The 15,338-nt window shown below is 47.1% G+C and overlaps 1 protein-coding gene across 1 annotated transcript; it reads right to left on the bottom strand.

Annotated features, from left to right (window-relative positions):
- Positions 1-8,460: 8,460 nt before the first annotated feature.
- ATRAID (all-trans retinoic acid induced differentiation factor) lies at positions 8,461-14,951 on the bottom strand. The gene is made up of 6 exons (XM_056853687.1): positions 14,742-14,951; positions 12,780-12,851; positions 11,733-11,804; positions 9,978-10,099; positions 9,033-9,133; positions 8,461-8,582 (listed from the first exon to the last, which is right to left on the bottom strand). The coding sequence occupies exons 1-6, from the start codon at positions 14,945-14,947 to the stop codon at positions 8,478-8,480; spliced, it is 678 nt and encodes a 225-aa protein (XP_056709665.1). The 5' UTR covers positions 14,948-14,951; the 3' UTR covers positions 8,461-8,477.
- Between the last annotated feature and the right edge of the window lie 387 nt (positions 14,952-15,338).

Genomic DNA, 15,338 nt, shown 5'->3' with positions numbered 1-15,338 from the left:
TGCACTGGGCCTGACCACCGAAGGCTGCGGGAAACGATGACACTTTTTAATTTTCCCACGTGCTGATGGTGGGGGAACCTTGTGCACGAAGCAAGACTTGCATGTCGGAGAGGAGTCAGGCCGGACTAAAGTGATACCCAGCGTGCAGGAAAAACTTGGCTGGGTACCGTCCCACGTAGCCTGCGGTCACGTTCAAAACGCTCTCCTTCCCATGATAGTGCTAATATGTGAATAATGTCTGCAAAAATGTGGAGCCCCGGTTTTAAGTAACATACTAGGTGTGGGTGGTGACCCAGTTATGGCTTGCCTGTTTCACATAACCTTTAACAAGACCTCCCACCCCTAGCTACTTTTTTATGTGGAGAGAGTGGGGAGCAGGTCAATCATGCAGTCTGAAACAGTACAGTTCAGGAAAAACAATGCCCTTTAAAACAAAGTAAACCTTCTCCCCTTTTTACATATACATAGGTACTCAAGACTTCCAGAGAGTACCCATATAATTATGCTGACTGTATACATGGACTCTACACCCCACGCCCCCAACTGGCAAGAAGGGGATCCAGGGCCTCTCACCATGCCTGCAGGACCAATTCCTACAAATAATGCAGGTGGCTATTATAGGGGCATTCAGACATACCAGGGGGAGGCAAGTGGGGTGGCCACCTCTGAAATGACGGCACTTTTTGTTCTAAACGTAACCTATGTACTGAGTCTGTAGCTTAAGACACTGATAGCCCAACCGTATGCATATTTGCACAGAAATATCCCATTGTGTTCTCTAACACACCTGGGTTAGTGGACATTGGAGCAGAGTTCACAGGTTAGCTGGGAGAGGGGCTGTCAAGAAACTGGTTCCTTTAGGCCGTTTCTTATTCAATTCAACCAGTGGTTCAGGCTGAGGCCTAAAAAAAGTGGGAAGTTTCTCTTTCTGAATAACTTAGGTCAAGCTGCTTGTAGCTTCAAAGATGCAGATAAGGGAGATGGGAAGAAACCCAGGTGCCAGTCAACCATTTGGCATAACAGCTTCAAGGCCACAGATATCTGGGAGGGTACATTCCATCTCGCTTAATGTCTGAGCTCATGGGTGGGAGAAGGTGTTTGTTAGCTGAACCTGACGCAGCTGCAGGGCTTCTGGTTTAATTGGCAAACTCGTGATTGGTTGGATCACCTGGTTAGCAACATATTTCATTGATCAAGTGACATCATTTGCTATTCATTTGGTTGTTTAACTGGTATCGGGCCAACACAGGTCATTGGGCATATAAGTAAGATCTTTCATTCTAGGTTTGCCCAGTGTCATGATTACATTGGACTTTGGGACCTTCTTGAGTTTGTGTGGGTCACACTAACCGGAAACCTTGTCTTGGCCTTTGAAACCCTATTGGACTCAGTCTTATTGGTAACATCTGGATCTTGACAAAGCTTGTAAATGTGTTTAGCCTTATTGCTTTAATCCTATTTACTGCTCTTTTTAAACCACCTCACTTATATTTTGTAAAGGTAGTCCCCTGTGCAAGCATTACTGACCCATGGGGTGATGTCACATCCTGACGTTTATTAGGCAGACTGTGTTTATGGGGTGGTTTGCCAGTGCCTTCCCCAGTCATCTACACTTTACCCCCAGCAAGCTGGGTACTCATTTTACTGACCTCGGAAGGAGGGAAGGCTGAGTCAACCAAGAGCCAGCTACCTGAAACCGTCAGCGGAGCTTTTGACTGCAGTACAGTAGCTTGCCACTCTGCGCCACAGGGTGGTATTTTTGAATTCAGGAAGCTTCAATCTGAATCCACTACTTTGGCCTTCATTGGTTACTGCTACCAGATTGTTTCCTGAAACTCGCCTTGTAAGTGTCCTACCTTGCAAGGGTGACTCTCTTGATCTTAATTCCAGGAGTGTTAGAGACTTTGCCCCTTGGTCTCTGGCTGGCTGGGTAGAAAATGGGCTGGTGGTAATGCTACCTAGGAATTGTGAGGACTCACAGTTCTGCCTTCTTGGTTTTGCCCTGCTTGACCTGCCCTTCCCAAGGGATCTTGAGTTTAAGGTTCCTCAACAGGGATATGCAGGAATTTGTCCTTCGTTTGTTTCCTTTCATTTTGGTCTGCATTTCTCACTGAGACTCAAGGCCAACTAAAAAATTTAAAGCAATGCAGTAGGAACAGCATAAGACACAGCATAAGCAAAAACCAGATTACAGAAATCAGAAAACAATGCAGAAAAAATGATGATGCTTATGATAAAACAGTGCCATAAATGACAGCCCTTGTGCCTTTGTATCTGTCCTGAATAATTCCCTTTTACACATTCCGCGGAATGACCTCCTCAGGCAGGCCATTCCATAAAGTGGGAGCCACAACAGAAAACGCACGGGTACAGGCACCTGCTTCTCTTACCCGTTTGCAGAGTGGCACTTCCATTGTTTTTACCATGCCATGCCTTGGGAATTCTGCAATTTAATCTTATTGAGACCAGGAAGGAGGCAGCCAGGTACATGGGATACCTGGGATGGGCCAATTTAGCCAGCCACACTGAGACAAGAACCATTGCTGTAGATTCTGCTGAAGTTGCCACTGGATGCATCAGGCTTATGTATTTGGGCCACAAGAGAAGTGTCAGCTGTGAAAACTGCCTGGAAGCCATGCCATCCCGTGCTTCTTTTCAAAGGGGCAGAAGGTTAGTTTGTGACTATGAGACCTTTTTTCCACCAAGGGCCATTTGGATATTTATAACATCATTCGCGGGTCATACAAAATTATCAACTTAAAAATTAGCCAGCCAAGCCCCAAGCAGGCAGCTGCCCCAGATGACCCCCCCCCCCCCCGCCGTGAGCAAGCAGGCAGGCATCCAACTCTACATTACTATACGCAGATGATACTGCTATCCTCTCTATCTCTAAAGTAGGGTTGAAAAGGGCACTACGAGCACTCTCAGCTTACTGCAAGGAGGAACATCTCACAATCAATCTCTCAAAAACTAAAATTGTTATTTTTTCTAAAAAAAAACTCCAAGTACAGTTGGCAGATTGATGGCCAGAACATAGAACAAGTTAAAATATTCATATACCTAGGAGTAGCGTTTCAGTCTTCTGGCACTTGGTCGACTCAGACAACGCGCATAACTGAAGCTGCCCAAAGGTCTGCCACAGCAATTTAAAGATTTTTCTTTACAAAAGAAGGTGCACATATACCCAGTGCAGTGAAGGTATTTAAAGGCAAAGTGATCCCACAATTAACCTGCGGCTCACAGGTATGTCTTTATAAAGATCTCCATAAATTTGAAGTAATACAATCTAAATTCCTTAGATCCTTATTTGGAGTACCTAGCTGCATTTCAAATTCCCAGCTTAGGATAGAAGTAGACCTGGTACCTGTAGGTACACATGTATGGTTCCAAGCCATAAATCTCTGGCTCAAGCTAAACGTAGCTCCATCTGGATTAACCTCGCTAATACTCATAACCACCCTTCAAGGTGGATAAGAGATATAGAGGCCCAATTGTACCATCTGGGATATAGTAGCGAAGCATTACTACAACTAGGTTATCAAAGAGCTAAATTACAAATTTAGCAAAGGCTATGGGACATTGCACTTCAAACTGACAGAGCACAGGCCCCTTTATTACCAGCAAAGAAAGATTGTAATAAAAACTTTGTGCCTCTAAATTACCTTTACTCGCTGGAAACCCCAAAGTTGAGAAGAGCCTTTACCTTAGCCCTGTTCAACGTACTTCCATCCACCCTTATTGAAGGAAAATATGCATGTATCCCATATGATCAACGAACCTGTTCTTGCCAGTCAGGCAACATTGAAACCATTGAATACGTCTTACTAGATTGCTGTTACTATCAGGAAATTAGATCCAGGCTCATTAGACCAATATTGTCCAAATACCCAGGTAGAACAAGCTCCTTTTATACTGCCCTTCTCCTTGCTGACTGCTCCAACGAGACCACCCTTAAGGTGGCAAAATTCTGCGCACAAGCATGTTTAATAAGACAGAAGAAGGTAACCTAAATTTTAATTAAAGTTATCTAAGTGTTATAACTGTACCATTCAACTACGGTATTTATATATGTCTAGAGTTATATCAATTTGTTGCTGGTCTTTGACCGTAAATAAACTTCTTGTTGTTGACTATGAGAAGGAAAAAAACATTCTGCACATGCTCAGAGGCACTGGGTTCTTACTTCATGTTTCCAGCTCATTTTCAGTCCTGTTGATACCCTGATGTATCCTGAGTGATGGATGCAGGCCACAGCACTAAACCAAGACTCCAAGCGTCACAGGAATCTTGGACTTTATGACATGACTTCTGCTTTTAAATGAAATCCATGTTAAAGACAATAAACAGGCCTCATTCTCTCCTTAGTAGTAGTTTATTCTTCACATAAGATAGGCCACTTGTCCAGTCAAACAAAGGTGAGGATTTAAAACATTCAGTTCACAGAACCCAAACAAAAATCAAACTTAGACTAGTTAGAAAAAGCCCAATTAGTTAACTGCTGTACAGCAGTGAAATTCTCAGTTAATGTGATCAATTATTATTTATAGCAACCATCATTATGCCCATATACAGCAGGGATGTGAAAGACATTTAACTGCTTTTCTTGGAACTTCAGAGATTGCCCTTATAAATACAAATTTGATTTAATTTTAACCAAAACCCATACAGCAAGTATAATAGACAAAAAGTAAATCAGAGCATGATTTACATGCCTTATACTGACTCAGGGCATTGATCCAGCTAGCTAAGGGCTGACTACATTGACCAAGACATGTTCTTAGCACCTGATACCGGAGATCTTTTAAATGCAGAGGATAGGAATTGAACATAAATCCTGCTACATGCCAGTCATGCACTGAGACATAGCCCCTTTCTTATGACACACAAGGCAAACTCCCTAGTACACAAACAGTGTCAATGCTACAATTTGCCCAGTTTACGATATATGAGAGAAGCCCCATGCCAGAGCTCGTTAGCTGGGGGCCTCCTCCCATCCCTGTGAAATTATTGTTAATTGCTTTCTCTTTTTTCACCACTGGAGCAAACAGAGAACAGCATATGTGATAGTGCAAAAAGCAGGGGTGACTGCAGCCAAGCGGTTGGGAAACAGCCTTAATGGGTGCCCCGTAGTTTTATGCCATAATGCAGAGCCTGGCTTCAGTCAGGGGGGGAGGGCTAGATATATAATAAATTAAAATAAAGAGGACCCTGAGGCACAACCTCTGGGATCATGAATTGCAACCCCTTGGGCTGGCCTTGAGCGGCTGCTTTTGCTATGGTGGGACCTTTCTTATGCAAACATCTTCCCCAGCTGCTGCAGTGGGCTCTTTCCACGCTCCCACAGAAACCAATTAATTTAAGAAGCCAAGCGTCAGGAGCCCCTCTCTGCCTGTTTTGCACACAAGACCCATTAGGTGGTGCTGCTGCATTTCCAGGAAAGCTGATTGTGAGGCGGTGGGGCGTATAAAAGGAATGTAATGCAGCACTGGGTTGCAGCAGAGCATTATGGAAGGATAAGCCATACCTATGGGACTGCAGTATACACACCGGCAGGAATCGAGGAATATTGCCTGGAGGAAGCAGTTGTTGACCCAACTGTTTCAGGAGGCACCCACAGTCCCAGCCCAGATGCGGTGATGCCCACAATGACCCTTTGCCAGAATAAGCTGCAATATCAACTAGATGTTCTTTATTTCATCCTGTTTAAACAGCTTTTTTCTTCTTCTTGCTGGAAACAGCCATAGTTGAGCCTTTATACCTACTGGGGAAAACTAAGTATTTTCACTCTAGCACAATGTTGTCGTGCCCCAAGTCATGTACTCTTCTCTCATCTCCTGCCCCAAACTGTTCTCCTCGGGAAAGTCAGAGGGGGCCTCCTTGATAGTCTCCATGCTTGCTTTTAAGCCACCTAGAGCCTTTATTTATTTAATTAATTTAAATTATTTATTAGCCGCCTTTCTTCCTACGGAGCTCGAGGCAGCTTACAATATCAATAAAATACATATAAAATGTGAAAAAACATAAAGCCAAGACTTTTTTTTTCAAATAAAGTACCGGTACATTTTAAACATGTGGGTTCACCTGCTTGCCTCCTGTTCTCCATCTCTCTTTGGGGTGGAGGGTGAAGTCTTGCTCTCCTACTCTCATGATCTCTCCCTTACTGATCTCTTCCACTACTAACATCCACTTGCAACTTCTGTACAAAGTCAAATTAGTACCTGGCTGAATTCTAACAAGGAAGAAATTATGAAGTTGTTTCAAAAGGACAAAACATCTGCATGATCAACTGAGTTTTAATAGAATCATAGAGTTGGAAGGGACCACCAGGGTCATCTAGTCCAACCCCCTGCACAATGCAGGAATTTCACAACTACCCCCGCACACACCCAGTGACCCCTACTCCATGCCCACAAGATGGCCAACATGCCCTCCCTCTCATGAACTGCCTAAGGTCACAGAATCATCATTGCTGACAGATGGCCATCTAGCCTCTGCTTAAAAACCTCCAGGGAAGGAGCGCTTACCACCTCCTGAGGAAGCCTGTTCCACTGAGGAACCGCTCTTAGAAAATTCTTCCTAATGTCTAGACGGCTTGAAATTAAATCAAGAGTTTCCATTTTGTATACAACAGTTTTTGTATACGGGCGCACAAAGGGATACAGTACCTCTGCCCTATGTTACGTATCGTCCAGGGCTGCCATGTATGAATAGATGCCCAGCATGTATTCATACAAGGAACTCCCTTCTTTCCACCCACCTTGCAGGTTAAAAGCCAACTCTCCCTGATACCGTGAGACCCTGCCTTTAGACTACAGGTGCAAGGTCCACCTCATCCCATCTCTTCATGGTACCCTCCAAAGCCGTTTGCAGGACAGTGGCAAGAAATTACTCTCCTGCACTGCAGAAGGGCACTGCAGACATTCCAGAAAACATCTACCCTGCCACAGAACACGTGAAGCTGCCCTATACTGAATCAGACCTTTGGTCCATCAGTCAGTATTGTCTACTCAAGACTGGTAGTGGCTCTCCAGGGTCTTAGGCAGAGGTCTTTCACATCACCTACTATCTGATCCTTTAACTGGAGGTGCCGGAGATTGAACCTGGGACCTTCTGCATGCAAAGCGGATGCTCTGCCACTGAGCCATGGCCCCTCCCCTCTCAGGGTAATACGAGCTTTAGGGGCTCCTGCTTGAATTCAATGGGATTTGGGTCAGGGCTTACAGAGGATGCCAAAGCGAGGCTCACAGGCTACCCACCCAGCCACCATTGTTATGATCATTGTTATTCCTACTATGCCCTCAATGTTTAGGTCACTTCAGAGAATAACAAAAAAGGAGCCTTTCAGTCTCTGTCGTGGCAGAGAGGGAAGGATGATATATGAAGACAACAGGGATGCATATGTGCAAATGTCCAGGCTAAGTTTTGGAGGAACACAAGGACTCTAGGAAGGAACCAAAATGCTTACTATGCTTTGTGGACAGATTTGAAAGGGAAGAGAGGTATTCTGGGAGAAGCTTCTGGGAGAAGCTTCATCAAGCAGGTATTCTTGGAGAAGCTTCTTGGCAAAGGGGCAGCAAAGGAAAAAGGTAGAGACGTTTAAGGTGACAGGCATTCTTCAAGCAGCTGAAAATGATGGTGCTGGAGAAGCAAAAACTGAGGGGTGGTAATGATTACCAGCTACCACCCAACTATTTACAGAATACTCCTTTGGCTGGAGAACAGCTCACTCACGGGGAAAACACCCAGACCTCTTTCTCCTGGGATACAATTGGTTCTTTGGGCCCCAGAATTCAATATTACTTTCCAGTAAGGTTGTAAGGGAGGCACTGAAGTTTCCATTTCTGTCCCTCTAAGTGGCTTGAGCTGTCTTCCAGAAGCCTGATAGCAACGGAACAAGAAGCCTGTGGTTGGAGGAACAGGGAGCACACCCCGCTGGCCAGCAATGCCTCTTCCTCAGCATAAGGAAACTGGAAAGTCACAGTCTTCAAAACTGTCAAAGCTACTACCGAAATGCTTCCAGGCAACCAAGGCAGTTCCTCCCTACACCGTCAGCATAGGCTGATTCACTCGTGGTCATTATAATTTGACAAGAAACCCAAAGATATCAGTCCAACGGGGAAGCAAAAAGCTGATCTCCCCCACTCTTCTTGCTGGAAAGAGCCAAACAAAGAGCCGGATCCAGCCCCGTTTTACTATGTTCCGGTCTGGGGTGCGAGAGTATCAACAAGCAACAGACAGTGGCTCAGGCAAGCTCCAACAAGAGCCTGTGCAACTGCTCAGACCAACACGGCTCACCTCCTGAAACCACTCAGATCAAGTGTTTCAGATCAGAGAAGACTGCACAGGAAAACAGGGAACCACAAGGTGAAGCCAAAAATCTGGAAGGACCAAAGAACGGAGAGGCCACAGCCTTAGCAGCAGGCAGGAGGAAAAAGCCGTCTCCTCAGCAGGGGCGGGTCTGAAGCAGAGAGAGGCCATTACAAGGCCTTGACCTTGCGCCGCTGGGTGACCCAGAGCAGGATGGACAGGCCGGTGGTGACAGCTCCCAAAGTCCCATAGAACAGCAGATAGGGAAAGGTACCCTGCAAAGCAAAAACAAGTGAGTGGCCAGCTGGGTTGCTGCCCAAAGGCATGACTCACATGAACACATGAAGCTGCCTTATTTTGAATCAGACCCTTGGTCCATCAAGGTCAGTATTGTCTACTCAGACCGGCAGCAGCTCTCCAGCGTCTCAAGCAGAAGTCTTTCACATCACCTACTTGCCCAGTCCCTTTAACCAGAGATGCCGGGGATTGAACCTGGGACCTTCTGCATGCCAAGCAGATACTCTACCACTGAGCCACGGCCCCTCCCACAGAGACTCCTGCAGAGAGGCCAAGAGTTCCTGCATTCCGAGGCTCAGTTCTCATCCCAGCTTCCCTGGAGCAGAGAAGCTTCTCCAACTCCTTCCACTCCCCCGTTAAGAAACAAAAAGAGACTGCCCGTCCCTTTTGGCAACCTTGCTCCCAGACACCAAACCACATCAGCTCACCTGGCGTAAGCATTTGTAGCCATGGTATTGGCCTTCACAAAGGCACTGGTGCAGGCCAGGTCCATCGGGAGCACAAAGGGAGTCCTCGGGGCACAGCCAACCTGCAGAGAAAGAACCGGCAAGTCAAGAAAAATGCCACCATAACCTCAAGCTGGTCTCAGGCCTCCAGTAAGTATCCCCTACCCCACCTTGGCTACTCAAGTCTAAAGAGCCATTCCTTCCCCTACATTGGCTAACTGAGTCTACCTAATAACTGAGCAAATATATTTAGGAATGTGAAACTTTAGCCTGAAATCCCTCTCGGCAGTATTCCGTAGTCATACCAGTCATGATGCATATCTATGTGGGGGAGGTAGTTGTGAGTTTCCTGCATTGTGCAGGGGTTTGGACTAGATGACCCTGGTGGTCCCTTCCAACTCTATGATTCTATTGTCTACCGTATCACAGGAGCATGCCCATTAAATTAGGTGTTGTGGGACACAGGCAGCATAATGCTGTTGCAGTCGTTTTGTTTGGGGGCTTCCCAGAGGCACCTGGTTGGCCGCTGCATGAACAGACTGCTGGACTTGATGGGCTTTGGTCTGATCCAGCATAGCTTTTCCTGTGTTCTTATGTTCTTAAACCTAATTCATTTTGAGGCATGGGGCAAAGGTAATATCCAGCAAGAGGTTCTCCTACAGGAGACCTTCCTGAATGGTGCTGTGCAGAAGCCTCCCGCTGGATTGTTCCTGATGGGAGAACCGCATTAGGGAAAAGACCAATGGCCCAACCCCAGAAGTATTCAGGTGAACAACCCACAGCATTTAGCGACTCCCCACCAATACCACTGCCATAGGGGTACCAGTGTACATGTGCTTTCTGGAATTCTCTCTTGCTAATCTGTTTCCCCTCTCATAGATCTTGCTGCTCCACACCATCATATTGCCTTCCCCATCCCTGTCATACCAAGTCCCCCAGAGCCATTGCAGGGGTTCCTCTGGCCTTGGCAGATCCGGCTGCTCTCTTGGGTGGTGACGTTGTCCCATGTGATGCTGCCTCCAGGACAATCTAACTCTGCTGGCAAAACTCTGGGGATAGATGAAATGTTCTTAGAGGCAGGCATGGGACTGAGACCGGCTTTCCTTCTGCCCAAAACAGCCCCTAGAGCAGGAGCAAAAACCCACAGCCCTGCAACTGGAAGGAGAGGGATTTGCCTAACCTGTATGACATACAGCAAGCTGCTACCCTTTCAGCCCAAGAAGCAATATCAGTTTCCAGCCCAAGCAAATCCATCACATTGGCACATGAAGCTGCCTTCAGCAAGTCAGACCACCAGTCCATCAAGGTCAGTATTGTCTTTGTGACAGAAATCCTTAAGGCTCAGGCATGCCACCTTGAGTGTTCAAGACCCTAGATTACATTATAATAAAGATACATCCTGGCAGACTTAATCTCTTTGGGATGATCCGGTTTGGACCAGACCATCTATTTGTCATGGAAGTTCAAGGCCATTACCAGGTGCTTGAGGGAGGTGGGATACGGCTCTGATTGGTAAAAGTAGCCTCTGACATCAGAGATGAGGATTTGTGTGGGATTGGAGAAATCCATTTGTCAGTTTTAGAAAGGAGGCTGGCTTAGGTCCAACTCCATTCACATAAATATCATTTGGGATTTCCCCTTGTCTTCAGTTTTCTAATCTGGAAACTGGGTCCACAGGAAGCTGAGTAGGGGTTAAGGACTCCTTCAACTTCTTATTACCACAGGAACTCTGCACAGGCTCTGGAGGAACCAGCTACAGCATCCATAATGTGTTTAGCTTAGTTAGTTCAACTGTATTGCTTTTCATTTGAATCTGTGTTGTTATTGCTGTATGTTTTCCCTGTATTTTGTTTTGCCTTTTTCCACCCCTTTTTGAATCCAACCACCCTTTCCCTTTTGTTTTTTGTTTTTTACAATAAACCTTTTTATAAAGTCATTTTGGCTTCACTCGGTAACAATCTATTTCTCTGGAATATTTATCTTAATCTCTTCCCCATGTGCTGGACTGCATGGGTGCTACCCAGTTGGTGATAAGTTATTTTGTTACTGTTCTAGTACTGCACTGGAAGACAGCCTTCTCAGCAGGGCAGTCTAGAGGATCTCAGGAGGTCCTGAGTGGTGATGGCAGGTTACCAGGGTACTTTCCTTGGTCTAAGCCAAGCGTGGTGTAGTGGTTAAGAGTGGCGGGCTCTAATCTGAAGAACTAGGTTTGATTCTCCGCTCCTCCACATGAGCGGGGGACTCTAATCTGATGAACTGGGTTTGATTCCCCCACTCCTTCACATGAAGCCTGCTGGGTGACCTTGAGCTTGTCAGAGTTCCCTCAGAACTCTTTCAGCCCCACCTACCTCCCAGGGTGCCTGTTGTGGGGAGAGGAAGGTATTGTGGTTGTAAGCCTCTTTGAGATTCCTTAAGGTAGAGAAAAGCGGGGTATAAAACTCTTCTCTTCTTTTAAAAAAGCTTCCCAGCAAGGAAAGGCACCATTTCCCCCTTCCTCCAGGATCCAAAGCAGAAGTCGTTCACATCACCTGCTCCCTGATCCTTTTAACTGGAAATGCTGAAGATTGAACCTGGGACCTTCTACATGCCAAGCAGAGGCTCTTATCTCAGCAAACATACTAAGGAGAGCAGCAGGGGCCCAATAATTAAAGGATCTGTGGGAACAGCAATCCCAACGCTTACAGAGTTTGCAGTTGGGTGAATCCACGGAAGGTATCCTCAGGTGGATGCTCCAGTTGATTGACGGTCAGATCACTGCATAAAGGAGGGAAGACAACCCACTCAAGTGATCAGTCCTCAGACCTATGAATGACTTATCCTGAGAGTTCACAACACTTGCTGTGACTGCCTGCCGAGACTTCCTTAGTAGCCTAAGGGACAGGAGGCATACAGCCCAGAATTCCAATAATTGTCTATTCACAGAGGGGGAAATTATACCTTCAATAAAAATATACACACTCCAGTGTGGGTGAGGCAGTTAAAGTGTTGGACTAGGGTCTGGGAGACCCAGGTTAAAACCCCACTTGCCATGAAACATACTGGGTAACGCTGGGCCAGACATTCACTTTCACCCCCCACCTACTTCCCAGAGTGGCCATGATGATAAAACGGAGGGGAGAGAACAACCCTGAACTCCTTGGACAAAGGATGCAGTAAAAATGTAGAGTAGCTAAACGGCATATGCACACTCCAGAAGGATACCTCAAACCAGCAGGCAGTTACACATATTCTATTTCCAAATTGAAGGAACACAACAGTCAGCAAAGGCTCAGAGGACCAGCATTCCAGCCCCGCTTGGAGCAATAGATGTCTTCAGGTTACAACTTCCATGAGGCTGGATCCCCAAGATGCCTCCTGCCTTGGAACTAAGGCACAAACTAGTCAACAAGGGCATCCCCAGCAATGCCCACCATTTTGAAGCCGTGAGTTCCCAACCAGGAACTCCTTTAAACTGTGCCACAGGGGCCCGCTTCTGGTTGGGACCAGCGCAGGGGGGCTCCCACATCTCCCCCCATGTCATTTTTCCAACCCAGCCATTTTGGGCTCCCTGGCACAGCTTAAAGGAGTTCCCAACTGGGAACTCATTGCTCCAAAATGGTGGGCGTCCCCAGGGATTGGCTGTATTGTCTAGTTTGGTCCTAAGGGTCCCAGCAAGAGGGCACTAAAAGCCAGAACTCCATTATGGGTTTTAGAGGAGAAACTTGTCCCAAAACAAAATGGTGAACTCACATGATAATAGCAGTGCTGGCTTCCTGAAAGCTGGGACACAGCTGATGCAGTGAGCAGTTCCCCAGATCCAACCTGGAGAAGAAAAGAAAGGAATAGTTGCCCTAACCGCAAAGGATGAACATGTTCTCCAGCCGCCTGGCCAGGCCCTTCCAGGTTCCCTTCCCCTACTAGAGTTTGAGGGTTGTGCTCTTATGCTGACCTGCAAGAGCAGATCCTTAGGGCAGCTTCATCCTGCCAAAGATACTCTATTAGTCTAGAAAGGTGAAATTACTATCCCTGCCCTTTGTGTTTACACTAGAGAACCAGTGTGGTGCAGCAGTTATAACAAGGATTTGGCAGACCAGGACTCGTATCCCTGCTCAGTCATGGAAGCTTACTGGATGAACTTTGGGCCAATCACTCTCTATCAGCCTAGCCTACCTCACAGTGTTGTTGTGAAGATAAAATGGAGATGGGAAAAACAACATTGCAGGGTGCTTTGGATCTAGGGTTGCCAGCAGTGGGTTGGGAAATACCTGAAGATTTTGGGGGTGGAGCCCATGAAGGGCAGGGTTTGGAGAGGCAAGGGGCTTTAATGGGGTATAATGCCACACAGTCCACCTTCCAAAGTAGCCATTTTATCTGGGTGAACTGATCTCTGTCACCTGGCGATCAGTTGTAATCCCAGATCTCCAGCCACCACCTAGAAGTTGCCAACCCTATTTGGATCCTCATTGGGGAGTATAAATATCTATACTGTTGTGGGAATAAAACGGGGAAAGTAGAGCCACGTATACCACCCTGAACTCCTTGGAAGAAAGGTAGAATGAAAACAAATGCCTTCTTCCAAACATCTAAAGGGTACTAAAAAATGCACTAATTCGGGTTTGTGACTGTAGACCTCAAGAAACCAGAGCAGAAGATCCTGGTTTTAAGGGCTGGTGGGAGTCCTAACAGCTACTGAAGGAAGAAGGCGGTGGGCCGTTTTAGATCACCAAGTACACATGAAGCTGCCTTATACCGAATCAGACCCTTGGTCCATCAAAGTCTGTATTGTCAACTCAGACCGGCAGCGGCTCTCCAGGGTCTCAGGCAGAGGTCTTTCACATTACCTACTTGCCTAGTCCCTTTAACTGGAGATGCCGGGGATTGAACCTGGGACCTTCTGCATGCCAAGCAGAGGCTCTACCACGGAGCCACAGCCCCTCCCTAAGTACTGCTGTAATGCCGGTAATCATTATTATTATCTGAATGTATGCTTTTGTGTTCAGTTTGCATAATTGCTCTTATGGAAATGCTAGGCCTAAAGTATAAGAGCAGGTTTGAAATACTATGCATTCATGTGCACACACACATGAGGGCTTTGGGAAGGTGACATCCAGGAATCAGTAAATCAGGCTGTCAGTGTCTGGTACAGCCATCCACCAAGACAAGGCCCAAAATTACCTACGGCCTAAGGAATGTTCCCTGCCCCAGATCATGCAACCAGCTAAGGTACCGCCTCAACCCCCACTGATAGGCCTATGCTAATCCAAAGGTGTTCATTATTGGATCTTTGTATGTCTATGCTCTGTATTGCACCACCCCTGACCAGAGGTTATAAATGCTGTGGCAATCCTTTGTTTGAGTGTGAAGACTGTCCAGCGCATTTGGGCAGTTTCACCCGGTATGTATATTGGGCCCAATAAACAACTGCTTTGAACTATCAACCTCCTACTGTGTTATATAATTCGGAATTAATATTATGACACAGGTATCTCACTGCAAGTTTTGGTGGGGGGAGGATTAACCTTTCAATGGATGCCCTCCTCCAAGTGGAGAATTCGTTTTAACGGTCCGTTCCCTGTTCCGGGAAAACCAGACAGCTGATCCGCCTCCTGGTTCCATCAGGATGCCAAACAGCACTGCAGGGCACTTAGAGCCGTGCCCATGCCGTGGCAGGCGGCGGTACCCGGAGCCCCGACGGCTCCCTGCGCGACTCACCCGACGACGGCGCCCCGTTCCAAGCAGCAGCGGCCCAGCAGTTCCGCGCCCGGCCGATCGCAGCAAAAGGCGGCCACCGCGGAGCCGTTCCGCACCGAGCCCGCGCAGCAGCCGCTGCAGACCTGCGGGGGGCTCGGGCCGGAGCCCGACGCCGCCGCGATGAGGCCCCCCAAGCAACAGAAGAGCAGCCAGCTGGGCGCAGCCATGATGGCTCACGTGACAAACCACGTGACTCACTTCCTCCTCCCCTCGGGCTGATCTCCAGCAGGGATGTGGCCCGCGCTGTGCGGAAGAGCGGTCCCAACCACTCCCCAGATTGGCCAGGCGAGGGCAGCACAGCGCCGTTTGCCGCAACGCAACTCCTTTGGCTTTCGAACAGGATCTCCGCTTCGCTCTTCTTGCAAAGCAGTCCCTGCGTCTAGCTAGTACTGAGGTATACTGCCTCTGGCCATGGAGGGACCATGGAATTTCCATGGTGATTTATAGGTTTCTTCGTCGTGGATTTGTCTGATCCCCTCTAAAAGCCCTCCAAAGTAGCGGCCATCGCAAGAGGGACACCCTGGTACTATTCTATATATATAATTTATAATTTTATAA

This window comes from Euleptes europaea, chromosome 7, assembly GCF_029931775.1.
Source record: "Euleptes europaea isolate rEulEur1 chromosome 7, rEulEur1.hap1, whole genome shotgun sequence".
In the NCBI taxonomy this organism is placed as follows: Eukaryota; Metazoa; Chordata; class Lepidosauria; order Squamata; family Sphaerodactylidae; genus Euleptes; species Euleptes europaea.
The sequence above is the reverse complement of the archived record's forward strand: the minus strand, read 5'-3'. Positions and strand labels throughout refer to the sequence as shown.

Bases quoted from the DNA above. Each gene is read 5' to 3' on its own strand.
- ATRAID (XM_056853687.1), bottom strand. From the start codon at position 14,947: ATGGCTGCGCCCAGCTGGCTGCTCTTCTGTTGCTTGGGGGGCCTCATC. The intron at 11,805-12,779 runs GTGAGTTCACCA...TCCTTTATGCAG, and splicing joins GCCAGCACTGCTATTATCAT to TGATCTGACCGTCAATCAAC. The intron at 10,100-11,732 runs GTAAGCGTTGGG...ATCTATCCCCAG, and splicing joins TTCACCCAACTGCAAACTCT to AGTTTTGCCAGCAGAGTTAG.